The sequence below is a fragment of the Netta rufina genome, assembly GCF_964035555.1.
Source record: "Netta rufina genome assembly, chromosome: 3".
In the NCBI taxonomy this organism is placed as follows: Eukaryota; Metazoa; Chordata; class Aves; order Anseriformes; family Anatidae; genus Netta; species Netta rufina.
In genome coordinates this window covers 13,819,794-13,843,300 of record NC_140125.1, presented here as the reverse complement: position 1 = coordinate 13,843,300, position 23,507 = coordinate 13,819,794, and the positions used below count along the sequence as shown (strand labels likewise).

At 44.9% G+C, this 23,507-nt stretch overlaps 2 protein-coding genes across 6 annotated transcripts in view; one reads left to right on the top strand and one right to left on the bottom strand.

Moving 5' to 3' along the window:
• Positions 1 to 19,525, bottom strand: part of MAP4K3 (mitogen-activated protein kinase kinase kinase kinase 3) — a 79,701-nt gene extending 60,176 nt beyond the window's left edge. For all 5 annotated transcript variants that reach the window (XM_084285323.1, XM_084285324.1, XM_084285320.1 and 2 more), the window contains exons 1-4: positions 19,330 to 19,525; positions 9,704 to 9,761; positions 6,543 to 6,633; positions 137 to 201 (exon numbers count right to left, since the gene is read on the bottom strand). In XM_084285323.1, coding sequence (XP_084141449.1) covers positions 137 to 201; positions 6,543 to 6,633; positions 9,704 to 9,761; positions 19,330 to 19,440 — 325 coding nt within the window. In that variant the 5' untranslated portion in view covers positions 19,441 to 19,525. The remainder of the gene's footprint in view (positions 1 to 136; positions 202 to 6,542; positions 6,634 to 9,703; positions 9,762 to 19,329) is intronic.
• Positions 19,526 to 19,562: 37 nt separating this feature from the next.
• Positions 19,563 to 23,092, top strand: TMEM178A (transmembrane protein 178A; the record flags this gene model as incomplete). The annotated part of the gene is made up of 4 exons (XM_084283395.1): positions 19,563 to 19,677; positions 20,595 to 20,708; positions 21,436 to 21,558; positions 22,887 to 23,092. The coding sequence occupies 4 exons, from the start codon at positions 19,563 to 19,565 to the stop codon at positions 23,090 to 23,092; spliced, it is 558 nt and encodes a 185-aa protein (XP_084139521.1).
• Between the last annotated feature and the right edge of the window lie 415 nt (positions 23,093 to 23,507).

Sequence of the window (23,507 nt, the reverse complement as noted above, 5' to 3'; positions counted from 1 at the left end):
CTAAAACTGACCTTCAGTGGATTATTATGGATACTAAATTTAAGATTCATCCTCTTTGATTTCAAAGCACTGTAATCATCTCCATTTTTTAAAACAAGCTTTACTTAGCTTTTAAGGAATTACAGTCTTGGCATACCATGATAAATATCTTGTAAAGAGCCACCTCCGCAGAACTCCATGCAAATCCATAGCTTGTCTCGTCTAAAAAGCCAACAAAAGTAATTCATTAGCTGTCAGAAACAAACTGTACCTATAAAACACAAGTCAGAGGACTCAAGCATTACAAAGCACAACATCATGAGCTCTGTATTATGAGAAGTACAAGTCAAAATAATATGATTTGATCTTCAGGTGATAATGAAATACCCCAAATATTCCGGGGTTTGCTGGATTAACAGACACACGCACACTATATTTCTTAAAGATGTGCTAGGAAACATTCTTACTGAGTAGAGGCATAATAGTGGGTTCTCATTTCTTCCTCATTTTCACTTCTCCTCCACTTCTTTCAGAGCAGAACAATTAAAAAAAAAAAAAAAACAACCACCAAAGAACAAAGAAACAAACCCAAACATAGAAAATCCCTAGGGATATCTATCAACTCAATTCCTTTCAAAACAAATAGAGTGAAACACTAGCACTGGAGTCAAAGCTAGGCAGAGTGGAGCCTGTATAACGGATGACTACTTAGATGACATCTTTTCCCTCAGAAATACCTGTGGATATTTTAGGTGGCAGGGGGCACAGGGTATCTTTGATTTCTCTGGCAGAGATAATCAATTCAGTTTGACTCACTGTACCACACTAAAAGGTGCTTTCCAAAACCAGAGTGGGCTGAAGGGTTCAGAGAAATGGTAGAGAACAAAAAGTGTAGCTAGGGTTTTCATCTTCCACCTTCACTTACTATTTTTCACTGATGAGACAGATGTCACAAGTGTGAATGCAGAGGGGCATCCTGGAGATCAGAAGATTTAGGGCATGCCTGCTCATTCCTGGCCGTCAAAACACACAGGAGAGATAAAAAAAACCAACCACCTCAGGGCAGACTGGGACAAAGGGAAGACTGGTGATTGTTCTGCAGCTTGCTGTGATGCCTGGTCTGGGGTTCGTTGCATTTATGAGGCTTTGTGAGAAGAGCTAAGACACTCCAGTGAGAAATGCCAATGTTCATGGAAGTGCTTTGCAGGGCAATGGTGTAAATGCTGAGCATAGCCGTTGGGCTGCAAGTTGCTAAGATTTCTCACCAGTAAGGCAACAGCAGTAACAGTTGCTGTTCCAAGGAAGAACTGTCTTTTTGGGATCTCCTCCTTCCCTAAGTCTAGCCTCCTCCACAGGATCCTCAAAGCAAAGTGGCTGCTTCCACTTGTGGTGGGAAAAGCGTTATTCTGGTGTTATACAAGAAGTCACGGTTACACCATACATTTGGAGAGGTTAATTAAAGCACTACTACTTTGAAATTTCACTGAAATAAATGATCAACATCGGACACAGAAGCAAAACCAGTACTTCTGCAATACATCCGGATTAGCAATGGCAGCAGGGGAGCAAGAGTGAAAAAGAAACCTTGAAGAAGAGGGATGTATTTGCAAGTTCCTTGTTTGTTCCCCACAGCGATACAGGACTCCAATGGGGATACGATGGGAAGCACTGGGCTCATGAAAGCCATGTGGCCACGTGGCTACATCCTGTTTTGATGCTGGCATCAAAGTGGAGAACAGCTAGGCCAGTCCTAGCAGCTCTGGGACAGCACCAAAGCTCCCACACGGTAGGAAATGTGAAAGGTAAGTGCTGTGAATTCACCCCTTCTTCACCCACTGGGCACCAGCTTCCCCATGTGGAAAAGCTCTACTATGAAGTGAAGAGCGTAAGAGCATCAAGAGACTACATTTCTACATTTCTAACTCACTATCAAGAGTTTTATTACAGTGCCTAAGTGCTGCGACAGGTGAAGATCCCAATAAATCAACAGTAACAGCACACGCAGTTGTCTGGGTCTGCAGAACACGCAGCAAGCACAGCAAACAAAACCCCGAGAGCACCAACAGTACCACTCAGTGTCTGCAACCTCACACCGAGGCTCACAGCAAGGCAGAAATTGGGCTGCCTGGGAAACCCATGTGTAAGCAGAAGAAAAACCTGGGGAGCAAAGTGCAGAAGAGTGCCAAGTACAGGATGATGGTGGTTTTCTATTGTTCTTAGCACTGGAAGTTACTTGGAAAAAACAAAAAGTCAGACAATGAGAGGCCTCTACCACTGCCATGTGATTGCCCAAATGAGAAGCACTAAGTACACCACCTACCAAAGGAAGGGGAGGGGACCAAGCAGGCACACAAGAGTGCCAAAATATAAATTTCTTATGTCAACATTATACTCTAGGTCTACCAAGGTACATCTTGATATTCTCTGACCAGAGGAAAACTCCTCTTTTTATCCCCCTACACAGAAGCATCCCCAATCTGAATACAGTGCAATGAGAAGAGGCATCGGCTCAATCTGAAGACTTCCATTGAAGTGGAATGTAACAATTACGTTTGTTTACAGCCCATTTTCATGTGAAGTCTCAAAAACCACCATGAACAGCTTCTTATTTGTTATCCTAAGCAATGTGCTCCCGCTACGACTGGTTAGAGAGCAGCTGGTGAGACAGCTGGACGCATGTGTCAGTGCCTCCACAGAGCAAACAACCTCACCTCCAGGAACAAGCCCGAGTAGGACAGTTACTGCATTCTCGTCAGAAGGTTGAGTGTTAGCAAAACAACTCAAGGTAACTTCAGCAGCATGACGGAGCCCAAGCCCTCCCTTCTTCCATTCCTCAATTACTTCTTTCTTGTAAATGTGCCTTCGTGAAAGGTTTATAACAATGACTTTTGTATTTGCGGACTCACGTCTCACATCAAGGAAAACGTCAGCACAGCTTCCTTCCCAGCACTGCAGAAAGGTACAAAGAGGCATGCTGTGCAGCAGAGGTCATCTTAACGTACAAAAAGGTGCTCTCTTACCAAACACAGGCAGGCTTTGAGGTTGGCAAGACTGAGGAGGTATGACCGGAGGGTGAGACACACCTGGTCCCCACCACACAGCTTTTGGAAGACGCACCATCCACTCAAAAAGCTTCATCGCCTTAACACAGAGCTTCCAAATCCTCTCCCCTCAAGAGGTCACGATCCCCCCCTGCCAACTTTACCACCTAATAAGCTGTAAACTGCTGTCAACCAGACTACAAACTCCACAAATTCTCTAATCCTTAACGTGACTTCAAGGTATGCATCGGTATTAAGACTTGCTCATGCACAACGTAAGGCCCAAATGCGAGTAACACAGCACCTCAATTAACCTTCAAATTAACCTTGAGGAGTCAAAACCGAAGCGCAGACACTCCCAGAGAAAGCTCGGAGAACCAAGTCCCTACATGTACGTGCCCTCCATCTGCACGCACACCGCACAAACTCGTGCATAATGCAGCTCACAGACCAGCTCTGAATTAAATAACAAAAAAAAAAAAAAAAGCATTCAGGCTGCCAAGACAAGCACCCTCCGAGGTATGGGATGCCAGAACAGCATGGCTTGTTGATTTTATAATCAGACTTTGCTCCCTGCGTGCACACGGGAACACAATGAGCACACAACTGCACGCTCTTGCTAGTACGACCCCCTGCCCCTGTCAGCGTCCAGCTCAGATGAGATTATCCTAAGGAGCTCATCGATGGTCGGCTTTCCTCTCCATTCACGTGCTTTCAGTGCATTTATATTTAACTTGATTGTGAAGATTCATTTTTCTCTTGGAAATTGCCTTCGTGCACCACGGCAAATGATTGTTGTGAAGGACAAGCAGGACGAGGTTCTCCACTGCAGCCCTTTGAAGGGACTGGGAAATGAAAACTCAAAACACAAACCCTACTGACTCAAATGACACTTGGGAGCGTGCAACGCTTTTTCCCTCATGGAACAAAAAAGCTAAAAGATAATGAGGCTGAGAATGATGCAATTAATCCCTGCCAGTGATAACACGATGATTTCAGGGAGCATCCAGGGCCAGCCAGGGCACTGAACACAAGGAGCAGGGATTAACTCCTCAAGACACCATCAGTCTGCCTTCAGCACGCGACATCTCCTCCTGCTGTGAGGTCTGTAGGCAGGGCTTTCTCTCCTCCCCTGAACCTCTCCGTTTCAACATCCTGCCCCAGTTCACCCCACAGCACAACAGGGAGCGGCTGAGCAAGCCAGGGAACACGTGCGCAGCTCTCCAGTACTACTGCAAACGTGCACCAAACTGCTGGCTACAACAAAAACGCTCACTGGGATTTCCCAAGCCCTAACAGACCTGGAAAGAAGGTAAAAGAAATGCTGTATTTCAGAAGATGATTTGGCCAAAACTGAAAGGATTTTTAAACAGGAAAGGCGCGCTCCAAATACAAAAGCCAACGTGTCAAATATTCCTGCTTCAAAGATGGTAATTTTTTGTTGGAAGGCTTTCATGCACCCAGACTTTTTCATATGGAAACACCTGCATCTTCTCACCTTCAATCTCTAAAGCGCTTGGCCAAAATTGCTCAGAAGTTTTTGGCTGCAGCAGGTAGCCATCATGGAAAATTTCAGCTAGAGTTGCTGAAGTCTAGTAAAGGCATGAATAACTCAAGCTGGCAACCTTCACAACATGCAGAGCTATCACGTCCAATATAGCCTGCCCCCAAGCAGACAGAAGGCATGCAAATACCTGAAAGCAATGAGAAGCCTCTGCATTACAGATCAGTACAACTTTTCAGAGCCTTTTAAAAGCTTTTTATTACAAGGCTTGTTACAACTGTCAGATGACACCAAGTTAGGCACAAGTCCTGCACTTGGGGCACAACAGCCCCATACAGTGCTACAGGCTGGGGGCAGAGAGGCTGGAAAGCTGCCTGGTAGAAAGGGACCTGGGAGTACTGGTCGATAAGCGGCTGAATATGAGGCAGCAGTGTGCTCAGGTGGCCAAAAAGGCCAACAGCATCCTGGGTTGGATCAGAAATAGGGTGGCCAGCAAGACCAGCGAGGTGACTGTTCCTCTGTACTTGGCTCTGGTGAGGCCGCACCTTGAGTACTGTGTTCAGTTTTGGGCCCCTCGCTACAAGAAGGACATCGAGGTGCTGGAGCAGGTCCAGAGAAGGGCGACGAAGCTGGTGAAGGGTCTAGAGAACAAGTCTTACAAGGAGCCGCTGAGGGAGCTGGGGGTGTTTAGCTTGGACAAGAGAAGGCTCAAGAAGACCTGGATGTATTTCACAATTACCTTAAAGGAGGTTGTAGCGAGGTGGGGATCAGGCTCTTCTCCCAAGTACCAAGTGATAAGACAAGGGGAAATGGCCTCAAGTTGCACCAGGGGAGGTTTAAGTTGGGTATTGGGAAAAAAAATTCTTTACTGAAAGGGTTGTGAGGCACTGGAACAGGCTGCCCAGGGAAGTGGTGGAGTTCCTTGGAGGTCTTCAAGAAAGGTTTAAATCTAGAACTTAGTACTAAAGTCTACCTCTAAACCATGCTACTAAGTTAAAGGTTGGACTAGATGATCTTAGAGGTCTTCTTCAACCTGAATGGTTCTATGAACTAAAATTATGACAGTATTAGATTCACAAAAACCCACCATTTAAGAAGTCCACTCCTTGAATATCAAACAGTCGTTACATCTAGCATAAAACACTTCCCAGGATATACTAAGAAATAATAGTAAGTGTTCTTAGGAGCAAGCTATCAATCTTCTAAGACTTCCTCTATGGATCATGAGTTTATTGTACTTGTAACAGGTTCACATAACAACTTCCAAAAGGAATTAAACAAAGGACTATTAAAAGAGAACAATCGTATATTCCACATTAATAAATAACCTAAACAAGTATGCAGCTCAAGAAAGAAAAACAAAGATAAAAACTAAAATATCAATCGTGTTTAGATTTCAAACCAAATCCAGAACACAAGAACCAGAGGGCTTTTAAAGGCTGCACAGTTTACACTTCTAGGTACCTTGGAGTGGGCCTGTCCTTAAAACTTAACATAGGACCAGTAAGCACAGGAAAGAAAAAATGAAAAGAAACAACAATTCTTTGCTTCACTTCCCCATAACATTTAATTTCAAGTCCTCATAGAGGATTTTACATGTGAAGGCCAATGAAGTCAAAACACTTCTGAGAACTCTGTATTACGCAATATACTTCCCAAAGTTTTGCAAATTTGAGACATTTCACTGAAACAGATTTAAAAGACATCACATACACATGCTCTTTCTTCATATTTGTCATACTTCTGCTTAATTTTCCATGTAACATTCAATTCAAAGCGTTTAGATTGCAACTTGTTTCCAAGAAAACGTGACTACATTGCCATTAAAATATTATTTATAGAGGGCAATTGCAGCAAGCAGAAGAAGTATATGGGAAAAAAGTATGCAAGTGGATAGTATTTATTTGCTAAGTCACGTTTTATGTTTTTTTAACTTTTACTTAAGTCGCTCTAAGAACCTGTCCCTTTCAAGGCAATATACAGGCATTCTTAAAGTGAACAAAAGAAACAAACTGTACCTGAGATAGCTGCCAAAATAAGCAACGATGTTTGGATGTTTACAGTCTTTCATCATAATGATTTCCTGCTGCACAACAGCAAAATCTTCTCCTAAAAAGCAGAAGAATGCATGTTTTCATTGGCCTGCTCCATACCCGCATCTCAACTAGGCTTTCAGTACATGTTTATAAAATAAGTATTTTGAGTAATTAAAACTAATTGTAGACCAGTTTCACATACTGCAACTGTAAAGCAATAGTAATTAGCGAGGCTTTAGCAATAAGTAGTTATATTCTTACAAAAAGAAGTCTCATTCTAGGACAGTTGGACTTGACATCTGTGGATACGTCTTAAGATATGGGCCACATCTCTTACTAAATTGTATTTCCCCAAGACCCCACTGTGTCCATCTGCACATGCCCTGACAATATCCCAGGTCCTTAAGACATCACAAAGCAATGCATTTTTTGGCCACTTGTCCAAGAGTCATTGGACTCATCACCTTTCTGAACAAAAAACAACACACTGCTGAGACTTCTCAGTAAACTCCTTGAGCTCATTTTATGGACTGTGCATAAACTATGTCCAGATAAAACACTGCCATAGATGTTTCATTGATCTTGCTATTTGGTACTTAGGTTGTACCTGTCTTTCTATAAAAGGTTCTTAGCAGATGTAGACAGAGAGAGACATGTATGACATTGTAAATCCCAACTCTGTTTCCCAGAGATGTTTTTGTTTTGGTGGTGTTATGCACGGATTTCATAGCTAAGCTACAGAAGGTGAAAAGACATCAATATATAAGACAACGTCAATAACACAAGTTTGATAGCCTTCTAAATAATCATTATTATTTTTGTAAGAAACATGTCAAACACTCTCTTGCTGTTCATTGTCTTACACCAGGTCTCCTCTGAAATGTCTCAAGGCATAGTAAATTATAGCTAGCCTGGTACGTTATTTCTAAAGAAATTCCTTTGAAGTTTGCATGCTTACTAGACATATGCAGTACAAAACCAACTAATTCTTGCCAACTTCAATGAGTTGATACCCAAAACAAGCCTGAAGGCCTAAAATAATCATTTATCTTCATGAACAGCTTAAACTCTTGAAGCAAATTGCAGAAACATGAAAATTCAAAGAACATCAAAATTCTTTTAGTCTACTGCTGTAGTACACTCCAGCGTAAGTGAAAGGGTTTCTAAACCCAAAGCAAAGCTGTTGTCTAAAAAACTCAATACAGACAATAAGCTTACATTTATCAGTTGTCACAACCTCAAATCACTTAGCATGGCTGTTAAGTTTCAAATGCAACACAAATTCTGAGAGAACCAGCCAAACTATTATCTAAGCAAATGTGTTAAGTTTTCCCATACACCAGCATATGGGTCATCTAACAATTTGGTACTTCTTAACCACAAATCCAATCTTCATGTGGATTTAGTTCACAAAAAACAAATTTAGTATCACAAGCTCTAAGGTAACTTCACAGTCAGCCATTTGGTATCCATGGTTTATTGCTGATGGCTCACTGTATCCTGGGTTTATCTTTAGCCATACAAACACAAACGAGAAACTGTTTTCACATAAAAACAGGTATCTCCACAGTCACAGGTATCTGTGACTCCTTCAGCGTTTGACTAGTGCTTTCATTTGCTTTCAGAATATTAAAGCAGCATAAACACCTAAAAATGATTATCCTTCGTCTTCACACTGTCCCCAAATGTGCAAAACATAGGAAGGAAGCCAGTACTACACTTCTGGAACACGGATGCTGCCCACATGAAGCTGTGAGTCAATCCCCTACCACAACCAGAAGTGACAATTACAAAGCGAAACTGAGCTCACCAAGCAAACAGGGCAACTAAAGCTCACTCTGTGCACTGCTCGGTATCCGAATACTGCCAGAATTACTTGATTCAGTTGCAAGATGCCACTCTCTGTCCCTGTCAGTGTAGCATGAGAGCAAGTTTGCTGAGCTGTAGCGCATCCTCAGACTGTCTGCTGTTCATGTATCACACACCCTGCGTGATTCAGCTCAGTGCAACAAGTCATTTTACACTTCTGAGAGAGTGAAAGAAGGCAGCTGAGAAAAACTCGTGTTATTTGAAAGGTTGACATCCTTTTGGTCTGAACTCTTGCAATGCTTTCTGCACTATGCAAGCTTCCTTCCCTGTTTTATCTCTATAGTTCCATAGGGAGCCACGGCACGGCTGCTCGTCTCAGCTGGGCTGAGAACCCGCGTTACGCACAGCCACGTACTCCAGCGGTGGGAACTGTCATGAAACATTAGAGTAGCAGAACTTGACAAGATAATCTGAGACCACAACTTTCAGTCTGAGCACGAGATGCGTGATGAATATACACTTCTGGAAGTACACTGTAACATACTGTCCAATCTTGAACTTATTTATTAGTAAATGGGTGTGCATTATACACATACATTTCTAATCGCTTCCAGAATTTAAGAGAAAAATGGAAGAATGCAGTGACATCCTCCCCTTCTTGGCTGCACGGACCTTAAAGATAAAATCAGGTAATACTTCAGATATTCTACCACCCACCCCAGCATTAATCTGTAAATGGAACACCAGTAGTTATTTATCGGTTATTATTTTCAATAATAAAAATTTTAAGTTATTGATAATAACTATTAATAACTAATAATAAAAAAAATTAAGCTATTAATTTACTCAATGCCAAATTGAGTTTACTCAATTTCCAATAATCAAGCTAATGCTCACCTATTATGTCACTCTTCCTTCTTATAATTTCTCCCTCTATACTTTCCCCAGTGGAGTTCTTTTCTGTCTTGCTATCTTCCTTATTTCTTTTGTTCTCTGCAGATTTTTGTACCACTTGGGTCAAAAATATTGTACTTAAGACCAAAAAGCCAACTCACCCTGATTTTATTTTATTTTTTTTTTTTAAATCAGCCGTCCTTTAACTATTCTCCAATTACTTTTCCCCCCTCTCCACATTACATTTTTTCTCCCACATCTTGCTCATCACGTTTGTTATTTTTGGAACAGTCTATTTTCTTCTATACTTGAAAAAAAAAAAAAAAGCAGCAATTATCTATTTTTTCAATCAATGAATTAAACTTATTTTGCAAAAATGCATTTTAAGCATGAAAATATTTAGTCCCAGTGGCCTATTATTTCACTTAGGAAACACTTACCTGGTTCTAGTTTTATTACTTTGATTGCTGCTAGCTCACCCGTGTTGACATTTCTAGCCTACAAAGAAAAAAACAAACAAAACCAGTATTTAGAGAGCAGAACACAGCAATCATTTCTGCACTCTCCACTTGAAATTCTCTGACAATGCGGAGTCAAAGAGCGACTGACATACACAAGGGTCTGAAACAATGAAATCATTTGTTGGGGTTATTTTGAAGCAAAACAGCCTCAGGAGGAGCCAATAAATTAAAACATCTTGTACATTTATGTTGAACGTGAGGTTAGAGTTGTCTTCTAAATACACTATGCGTTTATTCTTATTGGGCTTACAGCATATCATTTGATTAGGTGAGCTTCGTTACTGAGTTGTTATATCTGAAACACTTATGTAGAATAATCTATGCCTGTACTTCACGACTGAACCAAACAGTAAAATTCCAAAGATAGCAAGCTCTTCTCCACTGCAAGTTTGTGGGAAGGATTCTTCCAACAGCATTTCTCATGCTGGATTTCTTATCTCCTGACAAAGCCAACCATCTCACAAACACATTAAGCAGCTAATTGGCACTGAGCTCTGCAGCTATAAACTTTGCAGTGGCACACGCCAGTCCCAATAAGGCAAGTCCTTGTTCATGCTGTTCTTCCATGTTAAATTCCATAACTAGCTGGCCACTGAGCTATTGCTTGAGAAGTAATTATAATATACACAGATCTCAAAGCAGAGCCTTGGGAGCATCACGTGCTCCACCCTGCTGAGCCTGTGACAGCTCCTGAGGCTCCCAAGGGAGCAGTGCTACACTTTCTGCTCTTGTTTTCCTACCTGCGCCTTGATCCTTACTCTCAGCCAGTGGCAGCATCCTGCCCTTTCTGTAAGGGTGTTAAGCAAACAAGCTGGCAAATGGAGCTAGAAAGAATTAAAACAACCTTTCCCTTGGCCACTGAGCTGCCGTGTGTGTGTGTGTGTGCAACTTCAGCAACAATTACTCAGCAGCTTAATTGCATTCTGTACAGGGCTCTGTCATGCTAAAGCCTGTGTTCTACTGAGTAAACAAGGATGCTGTTTTTTTCAGAAGCCATTAAGAATCAATATAAATAATGACAATACTGATTTATCTTTTGGAATTGTTGCACTTGACTCCTAATAGAAAAATCAGGGAGCCATCTGTGCTGTGCTTCAATGCTCTCATACCCAGCTATGAGAAGGCAAAGAAGCCATCCCCAGCCCCAAAGCAGCAGCTCCTGAAAGATGCTCCAGAGGAGCTCCAGAGGAGCGCTGGTGCCTGGAGCTGTGTGACAGACTGAGGTCAGTCCCATTTTTGCTCCCTGCCCAATCCACTGTCAAATCAACAAAAGCCAGTTCTGCAGAACTGCAGAATTTAATGATGCAGATAGGCACCCAGCTTTTAAGTTGCCAATGATCTCATTTTGAAGTCATTCAGCAACTCAAGGCTTTTACTGAGCCCCCCCCTTCACTATATGTTTTAAAAATAGCTTCATAAAACACCAGAAAGAACACAAACAGTGATCTGATCTGCAGTACTGCTTTACGAGGCTGTGAGACTCACCAAACGCTGCAAGGTAGCGACTCTGAACAGCAGCTTGGGAGCTGGCTGATGTGATGGAAAAGAAACAAGACAGAAAACAAAAGGCTCTGAAAAATAGCCAGCGATTGAGTCTGGAAATAAACGCAGCATGCGTTCCTATCTTTAGAGGTGTACCCAGGTAGTTCCTTGCACAGCTGACCTCAAACTTCTCCTTGTTCCTTGCCGTGGCCATGCTCTTCTGTGCAGCTGGGAGTACAAGCATTCATGAATAATTTGTAGGCAGATGGTTATGAATAGATCCTGAGATCAGTGGAATCCTATATAAGGCAGAGAGCAGCCCGAACTTCATAGATTATAGAAAGAACAGAGCTAAAAAATAGCATCTGCCTGACGGCCTTTCCTGTAAGCCATTACTTGCCCGCCCCACGGATGGCAGCGGTGTCTCCAATCGCTTTGTGGTGGAACAAAGATGCTACAGACACTAGGAATAGCGAGGATACGAGTTCCCTTTCATCTGCAACAGAGAATGAAGGCAACACGAGACAGAAAGCAGCAACACTGAAGCACAAGCTACGATTTTTTTTGTACTCCTTAGCTCTTTTCCCAACCACATTCTTTTCATAGCAAGAAACAAACAGAAACAAGATGATCATGAATCGAAGGGCAGATTTTTTTTTTAACCTCCGCAGTTAACAAAAAGGATTACTTAAGCTTTAAAGAGGACATAAAATCATCTCGCTAATACTAGAAGACATTTTGGGACAGCTTGTGCTAGAAAGATCAATCTATTAGACACAACTGTAGCGGACACCAGTGATGAGATCCTGTAGTTATGCATCCTGCATTCAGCTGGGATGTGCAAGCCAAGCAGGAAACCCATTTCGGAGGCTTCAGGGATGTTGCTAGTCCAACAGAAAAAACAAGCTGTTTGGTAAATTCCATCCCCCATCCCATGCTACGTTCAGCTGTCAGGAATTTCTTTCTCTGACTACGGCTCCACAGGTCACTATGCTCTGCACAACGCCATGGCACTCAAGCCAGAAGTTGGGTAGGAGCTAATGAACATTTTGGAGCAAATGTGACCAAATAAAACATAAGAGCATACTTGCCATTACTCACCAAGTGGTGGGGATGCCAGAAAGCTATCGATAGTAGAGATGGCTTTACAGATATATCCATAGCAGGATGTGCATAATGCCAGAATAAATTGTGAGCAACGGGCAGCCTCGCCAAACCTGCACTCTCCACACCCTGCGGCTTATACCGTCCCCTCCTGTTGCAAAGGTTTTTCTTCTTTTGAGAACAAGACATAGAAGAACTGTTCAAAATTGTGAGCAGGAAAGAACAAATGCTGAGTCTTTTCAGCATTTTCAGCTTCAGATTTCCTCCTTTATCACCAGCAGTAATGGGACTCCTTGGCGAGCCAGCCGCTCTCTCAGTCAATACCCTCCTGGGCTCATGAAAACCAGAAAGGAGGAACAAAATCTCATTTAATGTCACCAACATCCTCAGAAAGGGCTGACTACCAGCTGCTTAAGGGCACGAATCTTTCCCTGAGACAATATGAATTGAAATCAACAATCTGAATGAGTTATCAGCTGGTATCCGACTCCATTTGGGTTATTAATATTGAGCTTGTGATCGTCCTGATAGCAGTGCTACGAGGGCTCCTTGCAACAGATGAAGATCAGGTACCCTGACAGGTATTACCTGAGTTCATCAAATACCTTTCAAAACACCTGTTGAGAAACAATTCCTTGCCTGAACTCATTTGAATGAGAGATTAAAAACCATAACATATGTGAAAGTTTTCTCAACACGCACCGAAAAGGGCAGCTGGCTCCAACCCCTACTTGGAGGGTACTTGTATAGGTACCATACAACAGCTCCGCGTGCTGAGGACACTGCCTTTAGCCTTCTTTTAGTATAATCACAGTAAAGTTGTAAATTACTTACGGATTTTGAAATTAGAGCATAAATAAGGTATAGATGGCTGAAGGACAATTTTCAACAAGTATTTTTGAGTCAGCAAAAAATAAACAAATTCAGAGAGCCTCATGCTGTCAGAAAACACACGTTCATTTTGGGTTTCTGCCTGGGTTCCTAGCCTTTGTGATGATCAAGTAGCAGCAGCAGCTGGCCACTCCTCCTCCCATCCCTATCTCTAGGAGCAGAAGCCTGCAACTAATTCCTGCAAACACAAATTTCAGGAAATACAACCCCTATTTTAGGTCACGCTGTGGTAATGATGGCCATCTAGAAATCAAAACTGGTGTACAATTCACCTGCCTGCTTCCAGGAGTGAGCTAAGCCCGGGTGAACGCATTACACAGGTTTTCCAAAGCAAAGATGCTGCTGTTGGCCTGGCATCAAGACGCAGTCATACTGCTCACTGTACACAGCACTTCCACAACATCTGCTCTGGAAAAACCGTACACAGCTCCTTATCCTAAGCGGTGCCTGGAAGAGCGATGCTCTTCTAGAGGCTGCTGTACCTGGGGAGGATAAAAGAGAAACAACAAAACAAAAAGCAATGATGAAGAAGCAACCATTAAGTGGAGCTGAAGGAGCACTGACTGTTTAAACAGGAGATAATTGCTGTCTCTGTGACAGCAGGAGGATGTCAGATCAAAACGCTGCACAAAAACAGCCACCCACTATAAATACAAGCTAGAGAAGCCTATTTTTTTAATGCCTTATACAAAAATTGGATACCCAAAATGCCTCACAATTGGAAAGGACTCTAGACCAGAGAGTGGAAAAGCAATGAAATAGGGCAGCCGTCAGATGGGCTCTGTGCAGGAGGCAGCAGCCAGGCAGAAGATGTGCACAGTACGGGTCTGACAAGAAAAGGAGGGGAACAAAAAAAGGAAGAGGGAGGCCAGTACGTAGTACTTCACCTAATATATGCCCCAACACTTATAAAAAGGAGAGGCCTGTGCAGTATAGACACAAAATCCAAGGTCCAAAGAGGTAAATCTGTTGCCAAGTTTATATTTGTCGTTCAACTGGAAGCTGGCAATATGAAGCGCACAACGCTGTGAGAAAAACTAGGCCAAAAAGCAGTCTGAGACAGCGACAGCAGGGTGCTTCTCCTTCTGACTCCTTCCCACGAGGATTGCTGAACGAGACGTGGACAAGCAGCTTGTGAACAGGCCTCTGCGCCACGGGGTAACTTGGGCACAGCACCGAAGGACCCGGCTCGGCCCCACCCTTCAGGGCACTGCACCCCAACAGCTCCCCGACCCCACTGCCTGTGGCTGCAGCCCCAGGAGCTGATTCAGCTCTCAGCCAGCAGCACTCTACCTGATTTTTTTTTTTCGGTTGCTTTTCTGCCGGGTTAGCTCATCGCAGCGGCTCAGGCAGCGCTGATAAGCCGTGGGAGCGGAGACGAGAGCTGGGAATAGGGAAGGGAATCCCCCGGCTCCTGGGCAAACGTAAGCTGTTACATCAGGTCAGCCCATGGTACGAAGTCACAGCTGTAATTAACCCGAACTGAACCGCTCGGAGTTAGGATAAAAATAAACCACGTTCTACCTCCTGGTAGGAGGCACGATACCAAAGCCTGGCGGAGCTGCAATTTTAGAAAGCAATGCTTTGATTAAAAGGGATGTTGTTAAGCAAAGAGACCCTAAACTAAAGCAAACAAAATCCCTAAGCAGGGCACTCCTTGGTTAAGGAAATTACAGCCACGGAAATCAAACCCAATAGTACTCAATGCAGGAAAAAAAAATGGATGGGAGGACATCCACCCTCTCTGCCTGCCTGCCAAGCTTCAAAAGGCTACCGAAGCTGAAACAGAGATCCTTCCAAACAGAGATTCACTCCCAGCAAAGTCAAAAGGAGCTTGAGCAGCTGTAAGGCACAGAAGAAGAAAGGAAGACTAAAATGTGCATCCCAAAGCACACAACTGAAAGTCACAGTTTAAATATCGCAGGAGAGGAGACGTACAAGAATTGATAGCTTACTGCATCACCCCGGGCAAGAGAAGCAAGGGCACTCAGCCACGTGAGAGAAACGAACTGTGCGTGTGACTCTGCAAAATGGAAGGCTCCTCAGGTTAATCTAGTGTGGACATATTCCCTTCAAGCACCACAGAGGAGCTCTCAAAAAACAGAGAGTCTGAAACGAAGTTGATAGCAGAAAGCAGAACAAGTCTTCAAGCATTTCCTAGAGACACTCACAGAATCTGAGAGTTTCAGTGTGCAGCAGCTGAGCTGGTAAATACACGACTGCTCTCCCTACAAACACCCAGGCCAAAGGACTGGAGAGCAGCAAATCAGGCTCAGTTTAAAAGGAGACATCAAACAGAGTGAGCACTACAAATTTCTGTGTCTTCATCTGCCAGCTCACTGAAACCAGAAATAACACAAATAGCTGAAGTAACACAGCCACGATATAACTGATACCTTTGCAGAAACAGCCTCGCTGAGCCTCATAAATATATGGGCTTCAGCAAAAGGGAAAGAAAGGTCCTTCCTTTTATAAGATGCTGAAAAACTGTGGCAAGGTCTACCCTGTAAGATGGCAAATGAAGCTGTTTATGTTGTTATTTTTTTTTTTTTAAGATATGCTGTGATAAAAATGAATGATATGGACAAATGAAACGGACCTGCAATTGCCTTGGAATACACTTCAAATGCAGTTACCGCCAAACAGGAAGGTGTTAGGGTAGGAGCAAATCAGCAATTTACAGCACAGTGATTTAAATTATTAGCATAGCCAACACTACACATGGCACTTCCAGACCAAAAAGCATATCATAAATTACAGAGGGCTTGGGTACAGAGGTGATTAAATTGGCATTTTCATATCAAGACATAAAAATATTTCGAAGTCGGAGATGAAATAAAAAGCAGTAATTAAGCAACTGCCTCATTTAATACCAGAAGTATTTCCTCCAACTGAGCAGGGTCAGATAGCACTTGTTTCACAAATGAAAAGTCCAAACCCTCTTTTACATTATGCTGACCGTGCCACGCGATGGAACAGTGCTTCACAGGGAAACACAAACACAGCAGGCAGAAATGACTGGTTTGGCAGCAGAACAAGCTTTCACCCTTTCTTGCAGGTCTCACTTCAGCTGAAAAAATTCATCAGAAACAGAAGATGAAAATCAAGCATTTTGCTGACACGTACCTGCAATCAGAAAAGTAATTATGCTGCCAGTCTCTAAGCCAGATTGCATAGGAAGCTAAATTACTTGACAAGGGAGTTTACTGAGACATAGGAAACAAAACGAGAAAAGTGAAAATGTGATAAGCAAAACTAAAGACTACTCAGCTCCAAGAAAGCTCTATTAGCAGATCAGCTGTGCTATGTATGTTACAAATGCACCAACTCCAAGGTATTAACTTGATTTCACTGCAGACTTCTTTTACCAATCCTGACAGGAGACAGCTGTTGACAAGAGAATAGATTTTCAGTCCTATGTTTTACTTAGGCACCTAATGAGAGCTTTGTAATGTTAGTGTTTTACCTGTCTGTCATGGTAACATATCTTCTCTGAAAACTTAAAAAAAGAAAGTTTTTTAGGTCTCTTCCAGACCCTCACTGAAAAACTGCATTGTGTCCTGTGATTATGTCCCTACAATGCACTAATCACTCAGGAATCCAGGTAAAACTTCATCTCCCGCAGTGAACTCGTGCTGGTTAGAAGAGATATTGTTGGCTATGCATATCTGATAAAGAACTAACCACACGAAGAAGCTCCCCGTTACTTTTCTTACTATGAACTCACTATCACCTTCTCCAAGTCCTCTTTGAAACCTGAACTTGGGTGGGAGGGCGGATAACTATAAAACACCGTTTTAAGTCCAAAATCTACTACTTGCCGTGCACCAGCATGTTTCCAGGTGCCATCCAAACAGCGGGACTCCTGCCAGTGGGGCGGTAACAACCCGACACACATCCTCATTCCCACTGAAATTCCTTCATTCAGTCCACACCACCCACTCTGAGTTTAAAATCAGAAACCTTCAGAGTGCTCTACCTGTTTTATTTTTTTTCAGCAGATCACGCGTTTCACCTAGATAATCGTAGGCCCACGCACTGCTGTAGCACAGTTCAACGAAAAAGGATCAAGGAAGTAGATGCCAGTCTGCTCAGCTTTCAGCTCCTCCAAACTTTGCCAGGAAAGCAGGTTACAGAAAGGTCAGCGTTTAGTAAGAATGTCAACATAACAAGATTGTCATCTTACTAAGGCAATAATCCCTACCTACCAACAGCAGAAATGCCTCCCTACAAGGCTCTCTCCCTGTTCAGGGGGCAAAACCACAAGTTACAGAGAATAGTTTGAAGCTGCCAAAGTACATCCAGTGCTTGGATCAGAGCTGCTGAAATCCCACCACCGATGAGTGCCACGTTCACACAGCTAATCTCAGCTTCACCCAATTATTTCATCAACCACAAGTTCAGCTAGGGAAGATACAATGAAGCAAATCAAAAGGGCTTCGTTAAACTCCTCGCAAATTTAGGATAAAGCTCACATGCAGATGACACATACGGCTGCATTACTTCCTCTTTGTGACATTACCAGCAACCAGCTCGCATTATTATTTTCAGGCTAATTTCACGCTCCTCTTTGAAGGCACCTTGGGCAACACCTTGCCTCAAAATGAAACACGCAGTAATTCACCCAGGAGAAAAGCACATCCCATTTTCCCTACGCTGCCCGGAACCTGATCAGAAAGCTAGGAAGTGCTTCTCTCTCTTTCATCGAGAAGTAAGTAACTATAATGCTGGCCTAGCGTATCGTTGTTCCAATATATTTCCTTCCATCTCAGCTGCCACATGCAGACATGAGCTGTATGTCCCCAATAAGTTATAAATGACAAATGAGCAGCGAACTGAAGGTGACAGCAACCAAAGTACGATAACCACCGAGAAAACCTTGTCAATGGCATGGGAAATGACCAGGTTTGCTATGTATACTGGTACTGCAAATGGAGACGCTCGCTCTGTGGTTAGAGGTAACGTCCTGAAAATTAAGCTGTGAACACGGACGACAGTTAACTCGCATCCATCAAAGTCACACGCGGAGCACTGAGAAGATGTGATCAATAAGGCAGCACAGAGTCAACAGGCCAGCTTTAAACCGCAAGAAAGCTGAGAACATCGAGACAACAGCCTGCAGAAAAACAAGAGCTGGAGAGCGGAGCAAGCAGACGTGGGTAATTAGAACAGCAGCATCGTACACAAATACTCAAAGCAAGCTGGCAAGGTAGGGAAAGCAACACAATAAATCTTTTCAGTTAAGGAATTAATAAAGTAGGGAGTTAGTGCTCAAAGGGCACAACAACAAGAGGATTGAGGTCCTGAAGCTTCCAGTATTCAAACGAGCCAAGCTTAAACCAAAATTGCCCCAACCCAAGCGAGGTTTCGTGCTGGGCACATTCACTTCACATCCGAGGTAACGCTGGTGCTGCTTTTACACACAGCGGAACCTCAAATTGTGGGACACCTCCAAACCTTTTGTCACAGCCCTGCCTACGCAGAGACGTCTCCTGAAGCAAACCACCTGGGATGACAAAACCAGAGGCAGCCGGGGAGCACCCGGTTGAGGCAAGGCTGCCGAGGGATTGCACAGGCGGCCAACCTCGATCCTCCCCTCTGCCCCGGCACCCCGGGGAGCCGTGTCCTCTCTGCCAAGGGTTCACCCAAGGTGCACCACCGGCAAGTGGAAAGCAGAGAATATGAGGAAAATAATAAAGATTAAGTTATGTCGGGGTGATTTAGTTTAGCTCTGCTTTTCCTGCATTTGTGGGGTTGGCGTTAAGGAGGGAGCTGACGCCAGGCAGCCTCAGCAATGCCTCCCCTGACACCACAGGTTGCCCAGCCTCACCTTTTGGAGGTGTACAAGCAGCATTTTGAGGTAAAATAAAGGATTATCGTGACAGCAGCTGCTCATTTCTGGGCAGACGTCTCCCAAGTGAAAGGGACTCAGGGGGAGGGGGGGGGGGCTGCCTCAGGGACCCGCCTGAGGGGACGGGGACGGTGACAGCCACCAGGACAACGCTCACCAACGGCCACCCCAAAAATTAACACGGACTTTAACGTCTTCCCCCCCCCCGCCCCGCTACCTTGTAGACGTCGCCGTAGGTGCCGCTGCCGATGCGCTGGATGAGCTCGAAGTCCTCCTGGGGGTTACGCCGGGACAGGTCGCACACCCGGCCGCCGCCACCGCCGCTCATGGTGCCGGGGAGGGTCCCGGGAGGGGACCGGGGGAAGGGGAAGGGGGAGAGGGGGGGGTGAGGGCGGAGGGAGGTGCCCGGCGCGCAGCGCTCACCGCCGCCCCCTGCCCCGCTCAGGCAACATGGCGCCGCGCCGCCACACCGCGCCTGCGCGCTGCTGCCCCGCCTCGAGCCGCCCCGCTCCGCCCCGCCGTGAGGCGCATGCGTTGGCGAAATGGGGGGTTACTGAGGGGGTCGGTGCGTGAGGGGTTTTAAGGGGAGCTGACAGCCCGCCATGGGGTTGGGGGAGCCCTCCCAGGTCGTCTGGTGTAACTATTCCCCTAGCACCACCGTCACCCACTGAAACATGTCCCCAAGCACCACGTCCAGCCTTTCCTTGAACGCCCCCCCCAGGGATGGTGGCTCCACCACCTCCCTGGGCAACCCGTCCCAACGCCTGGCGATTTCTGAGGAGAAATGTCTCCTCGTTTCCAACCTAAAGCACTGGTGCAACTGGAGGCTGTTCCCTCTGGTCCTATCACTGGTTACCTGTGAAAAAAGGCCGACCCCCAGCTCCCCACACCTTCCCTTCAGGCAGTTGCAGAGAGCAATGAGGTCTCCCCTGAGCCTCCTCTTCCCCAGACCAAACTCCCCCAACTCCCTCAGCTGCCCCTCACAGGACTCATGCTCCAGGCCCTTCACCAGCTCCCTAACCCCTCTCTGGACACACTCTTAGATGGAAGAGGAGAACCTCCTTCAGTGCCCACCAGCTTCAGCCAAGCTCACACACACCAGGAGACACGGAAACAGCTCTAAGAGATCCCCCACTTGAATCACTGTGGTGCCCCCAGGGGTCACCAGCCCTCCCTGCAGCCACAGAAGATACCTGACTGGGGCTGGGTGTGCTCACAGCCCATCCATCCATCCACCACTTGGATCCGAAGCCTTCATGCCCCAAAGGAAGCACAGAGAGCGAGGCTATTTCGAGGGCCTAGTTGCCTCTGGATGTGGGAGATTGGGATGAACAGGACAGATAAAAAGAGTGGGCAGGAGTGATCATGTGTCAAAGGGATGGGAAGGACAAAGGTGTACGACAAGGGTGAGCACCAGGAGCAGGGGGACCAGCGCTATTTTGGTGCCTGGTTTGGGAACACCTCCACCTTCCTCTCTGGCAGGCATCACTCAGAAATGCAGCTCCATCGAGTACCACTTCTCCCAGCCAAAACACTTACATAACATCCTCATCAACCTGACGAAGATGATCCAGCAGAACAAATGGCATCTGCTCCGTAAGTGATCAGCACAGCCCGTGCTCTCCATTTCACATGAAAAAGGCAGAAATGAGACACTGAGGAGGCAGGGTCCCAGCGGGGCCCCACCATCAGCAGTGCTCATCCTCATTTCTACTTACAGGACACACACAAATGTTTTTAAGCTTGTTGAATGGAAGCTGGTTGCCTTTCCCCTAGCTTCTGCAAGAGTCTGTGGACCTTGGGTTGGAAATGTGCTTTCTGGTGTCTCTGGAGGACATCCAGCAGCAGATGTTTCAGGAGCTGACGTCAGAAGCTACACGCTAAACAATTATGGCAGAACCTGTCTGAATGGAAACTCCCAGGCGTTTAGAAACTGGAGCATTTCTGTCTGTCCAACTTACTTTAAATTTAACTCTAGGAGGAAATAGAGAACAAAGTGTATCACGGTGTGTCTGCATAAATCCCTGCTGCACCCACATCCTGAATCTTACACGGCCAAAGCCGTATGATTAAATGAGTCGTGTAATACTGCGAAGTTCACAGCACAGCTACAAAACCACCAGCTTCACTGGTTTGATCATGGCGAGATCACTTTCTATTTACAGGTGCTTGTAGGTCTGGGGTTCCCTCCTACTGTGGGTCTGCCTGGCACAGGCCAGCTGTGCTCGTGCCTGTTTTCTAAGCATCCCTCCCCTTTTTGCTGTGAGGGAAGGAACGTCCACAGTAACAACCACCTTTTATTTCTCAGTTTTGGTGGCAACAGACTTGAGAAGTTTCCTGGGCACGGCTGCAGCTGTTCTCTGCAGGTGCATTGTGGCCGCAGTCAGCTTCTTTTGGGAGAAAAGCCTCACCCAGCACGTCACAGGTTGTCTGTTCCTGATGACAGGTAATGGTAATGCTGCGTTCTAGCGAGCTAATTACAGGTGAAGACTTCATCAGGTTTCCCTTGGGTAGGCACCGTGCAACGCCGGTAAGTGGAGCACGCCTTTCCTTCTCATCTCCAGTTATTGTGCCTTGCATGAAGCGAGTCATTCACTTGTACAAGTGGAATAACCAGTAATTAAAAAAAAAGAACAAAACTGAAATGTGTTTTAGGCCTCATGCAGCAGCAGCACAGGACCATAGGGGCAAAACAACCATTCCCTCCCCTTTACGTATGAAATGATCTCTCTTCTCCAGAGCAGAACAGTCTACAGCTTGCAGTCCTTGGTGTTGTACTAAATACTTAATGCTGAAATAGGAAAGGGGAACACTTTCACAAAAAATCTTAGTTGTAAAGTTAAAGATTGTTTAAAGAAGAAAAGGTAAAATCCCCCAACAAGACACCAATGCAAGTTTTAACCATCCCAACTCACAACGCTATGCACAATGCTTTCTCTCATGTCAAAGGAAATACTTTGATTTCAGTAGTTGTAATGCACAGCATACTTTTATTTATTTATTTATTTATTTATTTGAGTTTGGGAAGCACAGGCCTGAGGAAAGGCTCATTGTGCATGGCTAATTTAGCTGCCTAATGAAAAACATAGCCTAATGAAAAATGCCTAATGAAGAGTGACCCGAGAGAAACCCGAGGCAGGGAGACGGGTGCCTGCAGACAGCTGGGGACTGACTTAGCCCCAGTGGTTCTGTGCAGAGTTACGCCATGGGAGGCTGCCGAGGGCCACCCACAAAGGTAGATTACCTGCTCTATAACCTCCAGATCAGATTACGTGCAGCACATGCAAAAAAAAAAAAAAATAATAATTCCTGGCTCCCCTGAGGCACGCAGCAGGCTCTACTCCTGCAGAGGGGATTCCACACCACAGCTCCAGCTTGCTCGATCCGATTTTGCCCCTTGGACCAGGTTTGATCACAGGTGGAAGCCTTGGGTACTTTGCCTGGTTTGCAAGGGCGGGCTTGACTGAAGTCACACAGGAGACTCCTCCAGTCTTAAAAGCAGAAACCAAGAAGTTAACCGATTATAACTCACAGCCACAGAGCTACAGCTTAGTCTTGCGTCATTGGGTAACACAATGGAACTCCGTGAATAACAGTAATTATAACCTGTGTGCTACCCGAGATAACTTATACCAACAAAGCTGGGTGCAAGTTATTTGATTAGTAAGGCTTAACATTTATTTAGTTATTCACGCTACGCTACATCCCCAAATACCAATACCATTATTTCATTTGCAAGCATATTTTGCACCGTATCTCTGCGCTCTCATGCAGCCAGCACTGCACATGACCTGAACTACTTCCCCCAGTTCATCTACAGCCTTCCTGATGACACAGAACATGGATACAGCTGCTCTGTATTTTGGGCCTGGTGCAGTCGGGGATTTATAGCAGCAGGCAGGTGTCTTTGCACAGCTCACTCTTTCATTAGCAGGAGCAAGATGATGCAGCTGAAGTCCACCAGAGAATCCTCTGTGTGACTGCTCGCCCACTGCCAACACCATCCAGTGATGGCTGAAAAACATCCCCAGGACTTACTAAAAGAAACAGAAGCAAAGGGAAAACGAAATTCCGGATTCCAAGCACAAAAGCCTGATTCTTCAAAATCCGACCATCGCGTTTTACCGGTTCAGCAAGCTGTTGTCCCACGCTGCCCAGCAGAGATTAGAAAAGGAGACAGTTCTCAGAGGACAGAGATGGCACAGAATCAGATGCTTCAGCTCAACACGCTACATCTGTGAGGAGCACGACATCTGCAGCAGCAGGCTAAAGGGGTAAGAAAGCTGCTGTAAGAATTTAGGGCTATTTCTAATTTTTAAAGGGTCTGTTCATAAAGGAACCAAAGGAAAGCCACTGTTGCCAAATAAATCCTAGACAGGATTACACTTCTTTCTC